General features: G+C 34.4%; 1 protein-coding gene across 2 annotated transcripts in view; it reads left to right on the top strand.

The window, feature by feature from the left end:
* ITGB8 (integrin subunit beta 8) overlaps window positions 1–14208 on the top strand; it is a 95206-nt gene that overhangs the window by 52595 nt on the left and 28403 nt on the right. For both annotated transcript variants that reach the window (XM_068550522.1, XM_068550523.1), the window contains exon 6: window positions 322–480. In XM_068550522.1, coding sequence (XP_068406623.1) covers window positions 322–480 — 159 coding nt within the window. The remainder of the gene's footprint in view (window positions 1–321; window positions 481–14208) is intronic.

Raw genomic sequence — 14208 nt, 5'->3', positions numbered from 1 at the left:
CTTTTCACTCACTACTCTCCAAGGAAAAAACAGAAGTAGCTTGTTGTCCTACTCACATCACAGTGGGCAGTCTGCACTTCATAAACCTGGCTTGTTCTTCCTCTGTGGAACACCAGAAGTCTCTAGCCAGGAGACAGTGTGGTCAAACGGCTGTGGACGAGGATATACAAATAAAAGTTAATGCTATTTATGAAACAGCACTGAATTTATGCACATCATTCTAGCCTGACTTAATGTTTTAAATTTAATGTTTACTTGAAATGAAGACCATAGTAAAGATCTATGTTATTGTACAAGATCTAATTACATGTTTATTTTAAGAGTCACATTGGATGGCGAAAAGAAGCTAAAAGATTGCTGCTGGTGATGACAGATCAGACATCTCATCTTGCTCTAGATAGCAAATTGGCAGGCATAGTGGTGCCAAATGACGGAAACTGCCATCTGAAAAACAACGTCTACGTCAGATCAACGAGCATGGTAATACAGCAATAGCCTATTAGTAGTTATGACTCTTCTGGTTACAGTATAAGTTTAAATTGGCAATTCAGCTGTCCTTGTACCAAGAAATTACCTAAAGGATCATGATGCAGAGTCAGGATAAGTCATGAAAGACAAGTTACAGAACAATGCAGTCTATAAATTCTGCTCAATAAAATATAAGGCTGAAATACTTTGATCATATCTAGTAGCTGACTCTCTAATGTCCTACAAAGACATTGTAGCTGTATAATTGTAGCTGTATAATTTATGAAAATAAGAGTGATAGAAGAGCTTACTTTTTACTCAACTGAAGGACCTTAAAAGGAAGAGAGCATATACATATACGTTTGCCTTACTAGTTTACTTATAACTACTTCTACAGGGTTAGTATTGAAAAACCTATTAGAGATTAAGAAGAATGTATTTGGCTTGAGGAATCCTCGCAGTAAAATAGACAGAATCAAAGTAGAGACTAGGGGAAAAAAGGACTAAAACAAAACCGGCTTTCAATTTTATACCTCACTCCTTCCTTCTGAAGTTTATCTATATTTAAGGGCTCTTTTGTTTAAACAGTGCATATCTGGATTGCTTTCTGAGGGTTAGTTTCGGCTCTGAATCATATATTTAAATACAATCTCTTAGAACAACATCTTTCCCAGCATTAGCTATTCTGCATGTACAAAATAACTGCATAAAGCATCATTTACTTGTGACGTGACACCTACTTATACAGGCATGCAAATATTAGAACAAAAGCTTCCAAACTTTCTTATACTGCGGTACCTAGTGTCTTAGTAATCTTTTCCCTCGTACACGTAGGCAAAACAAGCAAAGAAACAGCCTGACAGTTCTGTTTATTAAGTAGTTAGGTCCAAATAACATAACTATTTAGTCCTAAAAACTTAGTAGCCAGTTAAAAAAATAATACACATGAACATCAAAAAATATATATGTGTGTATATATATATATGTATAGTTTGTCATTCTTAGTAAATAAGTTACAATGGGAACTTCCCAAGCCTTGGAATCGGACTAGATATAACCATCCTCACTTCCTGTTCCACACTGATTTTCACGTTGCCCAGTTTTGCAAAGATATGCCATCATCTAAAAGAACAGAGCCAAATGTAATGGTAAAGCTGTGAACCACCTCCAGCTAGTAGTTCATGGGTACCTGACAGATGCCACATATTACTGTGCTTCCCTTAAAAATTCAAGATATTTTGAGGTACCCTGGTGAGTGTACTGCAGTGCTCTAAGGCACCTCATGCACAGTTTGGGAAATGCAATATTAGAAGCATATAAATTATGCTGAAATGTGTGTGGTTCCCATGAGTGAAATTTAAATAGTTTAAATTTTGTTAATCTGAAACATTCTACCAGACTTTTTGAAAGTCTAGAGCAGCAACTGTTATTACCGCATAAAACAAGTTCAACCCTTGGTTGGTTTAGATTCTTGAAAGCAGCCTCAATATTTAAAGATTTTAAAAAATAACTAGAATTTGAATTTTAAATTTTAGGATTTGGAGTTATTCCCTTAGTGTCTTTCTCTTTGCTAATTCTCTTCTACTCAGCCACATTTCACTTTGGTAGACCCATCCACTTTAATTTAGTCATTTATTATCTTTTCTTCCATTCAACCTCTTTTAATCTGAGATAGAGTTCTAATTCATTTACTGGGAGTGGAGGAGAAGACAAGAGGAACTATTCTATTGTGAGACAAGTAGAAGCTTTTTTTTTTTAAAGGGAAAGTAATAATCACATTATTCTCAAATTGCATTGCATTATCGTTTTGAAGTTTTGCCATGTCACTGAAGTCATCACTCCATAACTGTATTTTAGAGGGTGCTGTTGCTCATATAGGAAGGATTCCTTAAGGCAAAGAAATGTTCTCATACTTTTAGACATATGCCATGCCATATAACTTTATGGACACAAATTATAATTCTGATGGAATTTTACACAGTGTTTGGGCTCTTATGATATCAGGAATTTGGACAAACTATCATGAACTTTATTTGCTTTCTTGAAAATTGTTTTACCTACTTAAAACAATGAACCTTCCACATGTCACTGATATGTATTGAATAAACCAAGGAGTAGTGTGTTTATTAATACCTTAGAAGAATATTTTTATCTCATTTATCCCAGGTCTGTGTTTTAAGGGATCCTCTTCCTAAGAAGTTCATTCCCTTCATTTCCAGGGACACTGCCCTAAAACAAAAGAAGCTGAAGCATTTTGATTGATCCCTTGACTATGTGTTTATATACACAAGGTGTACTACTGCTCTGAAACCTCCTACATCCAAAGCTACCCTGAGCCTAATAAGCATATGTACCTGCTTATTTTAAAATGGCCTCCATTCTCTCCTATTCAGCCATTATAGAGGAATTTTAAAAAGGTATAATTTAGACAAGCAATCAAACACTTTGCTTCTTGGCTTTATCTCTAGCAGCCAATACCAGTAATGTTGAATAGTACCTGAGCTTCTTGGGCCAAGACTCTGGTTCTTTCATTTTTAAAAGGAAATGATAAAAGACCTTTTACATGTCTAAATTACATGGTCCAGAGTTCTACTGCTTATTCACCTAGCTATTTCATGAGGGTCAATGTGAATTCCAGAATAATAACATCTACCCTGTTTTCAGTTTTTATTAACTGAAACCACATATGTACATACAGTATCAGTATACTGCATACAGTACAGTGTATACAGTATGAAATTTATCTTTACAACAACTTGGTAAGGTAGTCATAATTATCTTTCTTTTATAAACAGAAAAACTGAGGGGAGAAGAAACTAAGAATGTTGACTGAGGACAGACAGCTAAGAAGTTAATAAGTGGCAGAGCTAGGGCTCAATCCAGTTCAATCTTTTATTAAAATCTATATTCTTAACCACTTTGCCACAGTGTCTCAAGGGAAAACTAGAATAAATAGAGCAGTGAAGTTCTTGCTGTAGTTTCTGCTCTAACTTTCTAGTTACAGTCTTACTTATAGAAGAAATAAAGCAGATAATTTGGCTTACTTAAATTACATAACATGATAAAATTTTAAACAGTTTAAGCATTGTTACATTTTATATATGGCCATTGGCAAATAATATTATAGTATTAAATAAATTACCTTTTCCACTGCTTTTTCTCCAATTGCCAATATGAAAAGCTTGATTAGTAATGTAGTTTTATAATTTACCAGTAATAATGCCAGCTTAAAATAAGGAATTGTTTCTAAAATGGTAGAGGTTAGTATAAAAATTGTTAATGGTGTAGAAGACAGGTTAATACTGAGGTCCTAGAATTTCACCCTGTCTCCCTACCCAGCTCCTCCAGGGTGATTCCCAACTTCATTCAAAGCCCTCCTCACAACCATTCACCCCATCCTTGGCCAAGAATAACACCAGAGTCTCCAGTAACAATGAAAGGGGCCCAAAGAGCAAATATGTGGAAGAGGCACACAGGTCATGCAATGAACCATTATTAATGGGACTTTCAAATATTGCTGTGACTCTCAGTCCTGATGGAGAGATGCAAATAGGCAAGATCCTACCACACTTCTAATTATATTTAGTAGCTCAGGTATGGTTTTCTCTCTCTGAGCATTTTTCTTGTGCCCCATCATATTATGGTCAGTGATTCTTCACCCCTCCTATCATTTAACTCCTCAGAATTCCTTTACTTATTTAGTCTCATGGAAATTACTGATATATAATTATAAGAATAATAACATTAAAATTCTAATATGTCAAAACTAAAGCATATAATAAAAATTTTCACCTTATTTCCTGATTCTTACTTTGTTTTTCTCTGCCTACCACTGCATAAAAAAACTTTTTAAATTAATTAAAGAGATGAGATCAGTTTAGAGTGTTAGCACCTTTGGGTTTTATGAACATGCACCATCAGGAAAGTAAAGGGAATATCACTCAGGCTAAATGCACCCAGAAAGTTTTAAGTCCATATGCAGCTGGTTTTTTAAAAAATATTGTTACAACTTTTAGTCAAAGGTAGAGAGAGAACTTCAGCAAGAGAAAAATAAAGAGTCACATACAAGGGAACACCCATAAGGCTATCAGCTGGTTTTACAGCAGACTTTGCAGGCCAGAAGGGAGTGACATGATATACTTAAAGTGTTGAAAGGAAAAAAAACCCTACAACCTAGGATACTCTATACAGCAAGTCATCATTCAGAATTGAAGGAGAGATAAAGAGCGTCTCAGACAAGCAAAAACTAACAGAGTTAATCAACACTAAACCAAACTTCAAAGAAACATTAAAGGGCGTTCTTTAAGTGAAAAAGAAAAGGCTGTAACAAAGAAATAAATTATAGGAAGGGGAAAATGCCACTGGTAAAGGCAGATATATAGTAAAGACAGGGGTTCAACTACCTAAATAAGCTACTACAAAGGTTAAAAGACAAAAATTGTAGAATCAACTAAAACTACAATAAATAGTTAAGGGATTGATATGAAGATATAAAATATGATATCAAAAACACAAAAGGTGGAGGGGGTAGTAAAAAATGTAGCTCTTTTAGAATGTTCTTGAACTTAAATGACTATCAATTTAAAACAAGTAGATATAGTTAAAGGTCAACATATATGAACTTCATGATAACCACAAATCAAAAACCCTCAATAGGCATACAAAAACTAAAAAGAAAAGAGATGAGCTAAAGCATACCACTAAACTAAAAAGAGACTAAAACTAAAAAGACATGAACACAAGCATACAACTAAAGAAAATCATCAAACCACAAGGGTTTAGTCTATCGACTAAAACAAGAAGACAAAACAGAGAAACAACCAGAAAAAAGTAACAAAATGGCAATAAGCACATACCTACCAATAATCACTTTAAATGTCAATGGACTAAATGCTCCAATCAAAGGACACAGAGTGGCTGATTGGATAAAAAATAACCCATCTATATGCTGTTTATAAGACACTCACTTGAGAGCTAAAGATACACGGACTGAAAGTAAGGGGTTGAAAAATGATATTCTATGCAAATGGAAACAAAAGAAAGCTGAAGCAGCAGACCCTTATCAGACAAAATAGACTTTAAAACAAAGTCTATAACAAAAGACAAAGAGGGAATTATATATTATATAATGATAAAGGGATCAATACAAGAAGAGATTACACTCATTAACATATATGTGTCCAAAACAGGAATACATATATAAAATATTAACAAAAATAAAGGGAGAAATGGACAGTAATACAATAATAGTAGGGCACTTTAACATCCCAATGACATCAATGGGGAGATCACCCAGACAGAAAATCAATAAGGGAACAGTGGCCTTAAATGAATCATTAGGCCAGTTGGACTTAATAGATATCTACAGGACATTCCATCCAGAACAGCAGAATGCACATTCTTTTCAAGTGTACATGGAGCATTCTCCAGGATAGATCACATGCTTGTCAATACAAGTCTCAACAAATTTAAGAAAATAGACATTATATCAAGCATCTTTTCTGACCACAATGGCATGAAACTATAGATCATTTACAGAAAGAAAAATGGGAAAGGAACAAACACATGGAGACTAAACAACATGCTACTAAAAAAACAGTGGTCAATGAAGAAACCAATGAGGAAATCAGAAAATATCTTGAGACAAGGCAAATGAAAATGGGAACACAACACTCAAAAATATACGGGGTGCACCAAAAGCAGTTCTAAGAGGGAAGTTAATAGTGATACAGGTCTAACTCAAGAAATAAGAAAAATCTCAAATAAACAGCCTAACTTACCAACTAAAGGAATTAGAAAAAGAAGAGCAAAGTCCAAAGTCAGCAGAAAGAAGGATATAATAAAGATCAAAGCAGAAATAAATAAATTAAAGACACCCCCCCAAAAAAAACAATAGAAAAGATCAATGAAACCAAGAACTTATTTTTTGAAAAGATAAACAAAATTGATAAGTCTTTAACCAGGTTCATTCAGAAAAAAAAAAGAGAGAGTACCCAAATACACAAGATAAGAAATAAAAGAGGAGAACCTACTGCTGTTATCACAGAAATACAATCATAATAGAATACTATGAACAGTTAATGCCAACAAATTGGACAACCTAGAAGAAATGGATAAATTCCCAGAAACATACAATATTCCAAGAGTGAATCAGGAAGAAATAGATAATTTGAATAGACTGATAACTAGTGTTGAAATTGAATCAGTAATCAAAACCTCCCAAACAAAAGTCTAGGACCAAAGGGCTTCACAGGGGAATGCTACCAAACATATAAAGAAGAGTTAATATCTATCTTTCTTAAACTGTTTCAAGAAATTGAAGAGGAGGAAACACTTTCAAACTCATTCTATGAAGCCATCATTACCCTGACACCAAAACCAGAGAAAGACAGTACAAAAAAAGGAAAATTACAGGCCAATATCTCTGATGAATATAGATGATTCTATCACTATATGCAGATGACATGATACTGTATATAGAAAACCCTAAAGTCTTCATCAAAAAGCTATTAGCACTAATAAATTAATTCAGTAAAGTTGCAGGATAGAAGATTAATATACAAAAATCTATTGCTTTTCTATACACTAATAATGTATTAGTATTATATATTTTCTCAGGAAGAGAAGGTAAGAAAACAATTCCATTTAAAATCACATCAAAAAGAATAAAATACCTAGGAATAAACTTAACCAAGGAGGTGAAAGACCTATACTCCAAAAACTATAAAGCACTGATGAAGGAAACTAAAAATGATAAAAAGAAATGGAAAGATATCCCATGCTCTTGGATTGGAAGAATTAATATTGTTTAAGTGGCCATTCTACCCAAAGCAATCTATAGATTTAATGCAATCCCTATCAAATTACCAATAACATTTTTCACAGAAGTAGAACAAATTATCCTAAAATTTATATGTAATCATGGGAGACCCCAAATTGCCAAAGAAATCTTGAGAAAAAAGAAGAAAGCTGGAGGTATCATGCTTCCTGACTTCAGACTATACTACAAAGCTACAATAATCAAAACAGTATGGTATTGGCACAATAAGAGACATACAGATCAGCTGAACAGAATAGAGAGCCCAGAAATAAGCCCATGCACATATGGTCAATTAATCTATGACAAAGGAGGCAAGAATATACAGTGGGGAAAAGACAGTCTCTTCAACAAGTGGTGCTGGGAAAACTGGACAGCTACATCCAAAGGAATAAAATTAGAACATTTTTTTCCACACCATATACAAAAATAAACTCAAAATGGATTAAAGACCTAAATGTAAGACCAGAAACCACAAAAATCCTAGAAGAAAACATAGGGAGTATGGTCTTTGACAAAGATCTTAGCACTATGTTTTTGGACCTGTCTCTTCAGGCAAGGGAAACAAAAGCAAAAATAAACAAATGGGGCCTAATCAAACTTAAAAGTTTTTACACAGCAAAGGAAACCATCAACAAAATGAAAATGCAACCTACCGAACATGAGAAGATATTTGCAAATGATATGTCCAATAAGGGGGCAATATCCAAAATATATCAACAGCTAATACAACTCAATATCAAAAAACAAACACCCTGATTAAAAAAATGGGCAGAAGACCTGAATAGGCATTCTTCCAAATAAGACATACAGATGGCCAACAGGCATGTGAAAAGATGTTCAACATCACTAATCATCAGGGAAATGCAAATCAAAACCACAATGAGATATCACCTCACACCGGTCAGAATGACCATCAAAAAGACCACAAACGATAAATGTCAGTGAGGAATGTAAAGAAAAGGGAACCCTCCAACTTGGAAAACAGTATGGAGGCTACTCAAAAAATTAAAAATAGAACTAACATACGATCCAGCAATTCCACTCCTGGGTATATATATATATCTGAAGAAAATGAAAACATTAATTCAAAAAGATCTATGTACACCAATGTTCACAGGAGCAATACGTACAATAGCCAAGATATGGAAGCAACGTAAGTGTCCATCAACAACTGAATAGATAAAGAAGTTTGTGGTATATATATATACAATGGAATATTACTCAGCCATAATAAAGAATGAAATTTTGCCATATGCAACAACATGGATGGATATAGAGGGTATTATGCTTAGTAAAATGACTCAGACAGAGAAATACAAATACTGCATATTTTCACTTATATGTGGAATCTAAAAAATAAAAGAAATGAATGGATATAACAAAACAGAAACAGACTCACAGATACAGAGAACAAGCTAGTGGTTACCAGTGGGGAGAGGGATGGGGGAGGGGCATGTGAACAATAATGACTTTAATAATAACTTTAGAATAGACCTAATTTTAATGCTTCTCATGCTTGGAGAAAATTACCCAGGAAATTATTTCTGCAAACAATATTTATTTTTTCTTCTTTAAAATTGAAAGCAAAAGTTGCACACAGAATCACTTGAGCTAGGCTCGGAGTAGTCTCATGTTGCTTTTATAGTGCCCCTGAAAATGAGAAAAAATATTGATTTTCTAAAGTGACTCAATAAAAACAAAAATTGATGAAATTACTTATGAAATAGAATGTTCCAAATAAATTATATGTTTGGTTAAGTCATATATAAGCAGAAAAGTTACTACCATTCTCATTGAAAAGCTTACAAAAATGGTTATTCCATGCCCCTCATTCAGTAACAAGGATATCAAGAATGCAACTGATACCATGTTTGGCAAGAGCCACAAATTCAAACACTTCAGGAGCCAGGTGCAAAAGGTAAATAAATGAAGCAAGTTAAAGCATATCCAAGTGCCCAGCATTTAGCCTTTAGTAATGGCCTCCAAATGTCTTTTATTGAAAGCTGTCTTTTATTAAGCAGCCCTGTGGTATTTGTCCCTTTACACTTAGGGAGCACCACCCAGCCTCCCAGTGAAGTGTAGATATTGCTATTACCTCCATTTTATAAATGAGAAAATGGAAGCACTAAAAGGATCAGGAACTTGTCTGTGGTCAAGTTCTGTGCCCTGCATAGTAGTGCCTAGGTAAATGACAAGCAGTGTGACATCAGGACATGAGCCTCTACTTACCATTAATATGGGCTTAATAATTAGAAAATGGTAAATGAAAGTCTTTACACATGTTAACCCATTTAATTCCCACCATAACCCTGAGAGGTAGATACTAGTATTTATACGTTTTACATATATAGAAACTGTATCACAGAAGGTTAAGACAGATGCCACTGTTACATGGCTAGTAATTGCAGAGCCAAGAGTTGAAGCCCCAGGTGGTCTGCTTCCAAGCCCCTGCTCTTGGTGTGGCTCTCAACCAGAACGATTTTGCCCTCCAGAGAACATTTCAAGGTCCAGAGACATTTTGGTTGTTACAACTGGGGGAGGAGGGAGATACTGGCCTCTAATAGGTAGAGGCCAGGGATGTAGCCAAGTACCCTACAATGCACAGGACAGCCTCACACCCACAACACAAACTGTCCATAGTGCCACTAATGGGAAACATGGGTCTATGCGATTATGACTATGCAGCCATATAGATAGAAAAACAGGCCATTGGGAGAGATGGGGACTGACAACACATAATTTAAAGTCTTCATCTCTAAATAAATCTGTGCTATCACATTGTTTTCATGCTGTCTCTGTCCTCTAAAAAGTGAACTATAAAAAGTAATCCAGATAACTGAGTACTTTTATTTAACCAAGACATTGTTTTTTTCTTTTTTTGTATCTTATTATGATATTCAATGCTTCAAATTCTATACTATAAGAACTTTTTATAATGAAACTCACTTTTATGGAGAATCTTAAACACTTATTTTCTTGTCACTACACAGGCACATTATTAAAATTCATACATCTCTACATAGTTATTATCTCTTTAACCGAAACTGTCTCCATTGAATCTTTCTTACCTCCTCTTCCCTTCTGACATTTATAAGTTATTTCCCACAAATCACAGTGAAGGTGTTGGTGAAGAAGAAAAATGTGAACGGAATCCTTTTTCCCTTAATTACTTAGCAGCTGCCTTGGCACATTGCTTTCCCTTCTCCCTTCTGCCCCAGAAATGCTTGTTATCTCCATTAATTGTTTTCATAGTTCAGAGAAACAATATGTAATGGGTTAGACAGAGGGGGAGTTAAAGCTGAGGAGCAGTGACGTCACCAGCACAGGACAGCTGGCCGAGAGGGAGTGTTCCTGCTAGTGAAATACAAGACATAAAAGATAAAATACTTAAAAGATACTATGCTTCATGGAGGAAAGGGGAAGGGGCTTCAACAATGGCCATTAATCCACAATTCTCCCATCAACAATGGTTTGTTTAAACATCTATTAAACATTTGCAGTTTTAACAATCTGCCTCGAGGTACTTGGAATTTTCTTTTAAAACATTTCTTTCTAGGGTTAAAAAATGTGTTCTTTTAAGCTTAAAAATCCAACTGAACTTCTTAATGGTCTTCGGAGCAAACGAGAACTTTCTAGATTTAAATTTTGTGTACTTTTGGTCAATGTGACTTCCTGTTTTTGAAAAGGGGAAAGAGATTAAGAAGCCTCCAAAAGCTGCTTACATTTTGGACTGTTCTTTAATATTGATTTTATGTGAGTTAAGTGTAAGCTGGTTAAAAACATATGGATTAAATTTTCCTGAAAATATGAATGGTTTTAAAAATTAAGAAGGGGGAATGCTTGGCAAACTGTGATTATTTTTTGTCAAAGCAAAAATATTTGAAAAGTAGTTGTTGCCATTAAAAAAATATTCCCAATAGTTAGACTTACCTTCTTTTACTTGTTCTCTTTTTTGTTGTTGTTCTCTTTAATTTACTAGCATTATGCAAACTGTCATAAGTCTGTTTTAAGAGTATGCATATTATTAGGAACAAGGAATAAAAATTTATCTGATAGAACTTATATTTTGGGGATTGTTCTTCTATTACTTTAAAATTATATTCTTAAGAATTGCTGTGGGTAGAATTTTTCTTATGCAAATCCATGTGGTAATACTTTTTATACCCCTTCGTAAATTGGAGTCATATCACATTTAACTGTAATTCAAGAAAATTTTGTTTCTACACAGCAATTATAGATTATATAGAAATAAAAGGATATTTGTTATGATTATTATCTTAGTCCATTCGGGCTCCTATACCAAAACATCATAAATTAGGTGGCTTATAAACAACAGAAATTTATTCCTCACAGTTTTTTTTTTTTTTTTTTTTACCTTTTGAGATGTGTTTTATTGGGTTTTTTTTTTTTTTTTAAACATCTTTATTGAAGTATAATTGCCTTACAATGGTGTGTTAGCTTCTGCTTTATAACAAAGTGAATCAGTTATACATATACAATATGTTCCCATTTCTCTTCCCTCTTGCATCTCCCTCCCTCCCACCCTCCCCATCCCACCCCTCTAGGTGGTCACAAAGCACCGAGCTGGTCTCCCTGTGCTATGCGGCTGCTTCCCACTAGTTATCTATTTTACATTTGGTAGTGTATATATGTCCATGACACTCTCTTACCCTGTCACTTCTCACCCCACCCCCTCCCCATATCCTCAAGTCCATTCTCTAGTAGGTCTGTGTCTTTATTCCCGTCTTGCCACTAGGTTCTTCATGGCCTTTTTTTTTTTTTTTTTTCCTTAGATTCCGTATATATGTGTTAGCATACTGTATTTGTTTTTCTCTTTCTGACTTACTTCACTCTGTATGACAGACTCTAACTCCATCCACCTCATTACAAATACCTCCATTTCATTTCTTTTTATGGCTGAGTAATATTCCATTGTATATATGTGCCACATCTTCTTCATCCATTCATCTGTCGATGGACATTTAGGTTGCTTCCATGTCCTGGCTATTGTAAATAGAGCTGCAATGAACATTTTGGTACATGACTCTTTTTGACCTATGGTTTTCTCAGGGTATATGCCCAGTATTGGGATTGCTGGGTCGTATGGTAGTTCTCTTTGTAGTTTTTTCAGGAACCTCCATACTGTTCTCCATAGTGGCTGTATCAATTGACATTCCCACCAACAGTGCAAGAGTGTTCCCTTTCCTCCACACCCTCTCCAGCATTTATTGTTTCTAGATTTTTTGATGATGGCCATTCTGACCGGTGCCTCACAGTTTTTGAGGTTGGTAAGTCCAAGATCAAGGCACTAGAGGATTTGGGGTCTGGTGAGAGCCTACTTTTTGGTTCAAAGGCAACACCTCCTAGTTATAACCTCACATGGCAGAAGGCACAAGGGAACTTTCTCCACTGGCTCTCTTTTCAAAGGGCACTAATCCCATTCAAGAGGGCTCTACCTTCAAGACCTAATCACATCCCAAAGGCCCACCTCCTAATATTACATCACCTTGGAGGTTAGGATTTCAATGTATGAATCTGGAAAGCGGTACATAGATATTCAAATCACACCAGTTACTCATGTTAGTGATGATAGTTTTAAGCACAAGGCTGTGTCTTATATCTTATCAAACTTATATATATAAGTTTAATAAGCGGGTCAAAGAACTTAGGCTATAAGTGAAACTAGTAAAATTAGCTCTTTCACTAAGTTCATATAGTTGCCAAAATCCAGAAATATTAACCAAGATGGTTTAAACAAAATTTTCCCTTAACAAAAGCACAGTTAGCATTGGAGGGTGAAAGGGGAAACAAAAACTACAGAGTAATTTGAACTTGAATCAGATGATACTAATTAGGCTCAGTCACATGATCCTTGGCTTACAGTACTAGGCACCAACAACAGGTGGGCACCACTGCAGGTGAAGTTTGACATCATTTCTCTAAAGGTATCTAGAGTTGTTATTTGAGATTGCTTTAATATCTAAAAGAGCATTTATAGAAAGAAAAATATCAAGTACTATGTCTTACTACATAACTTTATATAGCAAATTCCATAGTTGTCAGATTTCTCATATTTACTAAATTTTATTCCCTTTCTACTCATTCCCTGCTTTCTTTCTCACTACTGCAAAGAATGTCACAGTTAGAGCTACGTAAGTTTTATATATCAATGTAAGACAGATTTGTAATATAAATATATGTATACATAAATGACAAAAAAGTTAAGTATAATGATAATAAGTTGAAAGATCTGTAACCTACACCTTGTATAAGCTGTTGGAAAAAAAATTATAATAATTGCTATTAGTTTTGAGTATATGCAAGAAACTGCTCTAAATAATTCACATACTATTGTTATCTTTCTACCTTTGCCAGCAATCATGGAAGGCAGATACCATTCACATGTTGTAGAGGATAGACCTGAAATACAATTTTTATCATAAATTGACAATCCGGGATTTGAATACAGGGTTTTCTTCTTTTAAACAAACTTTGTTCTACACCATGTTATATATCAAATTTTTATATGTATGTAAATATGTATATATATACATGCATATATTTGCATTTTAACACTTGTTACTGAATTTCATCTCAGAATGTGATTGTCACTAATATGTCTCTGTTTCTGAATATTAAATAATCTTTCAATTATATTACTTGGAGTCCAGTTAACCTAAAGAAGCGCTAAACACTCTTTGTACATTGAATGCAACCCTCTTCATTTTTCTGCGTTTCTGAGGTTTTTATGGAGCCTTTGTCTTTAAAATATCCTTAATAATGTTGACGTTGACCTTATTTTTTAAAAGAATTTAAATGCCTCTGGTAAAATGATAATCCTTCCCAACACAATACATTTTTATGTTAATCATACAGTTTTCCTCATAACAGATGTTTGGAAGTGTGTGGAATTGAACTAC

Source organism: Eschrichtius robustus, chromosome 8 (genome assembly GCF_028021215.1).
Source record: "Eschrichtius robustus isolate mEscRob2 chromosome 8, mEscRob2.pri, whole genome shotgun sequence".
Lineage (NCBI taxonomy): Eukaryota > Metazoa > Chordata > Mammalia > Artiodactyla > Eschrichtiidae > Eschrichtius > Eschrichtius robustus.
The sequence above is the reverse complement of the archived record's forward strand: the minus strand, read 5'-3'. Positions and strand labels throughout refer to the sequence as shown.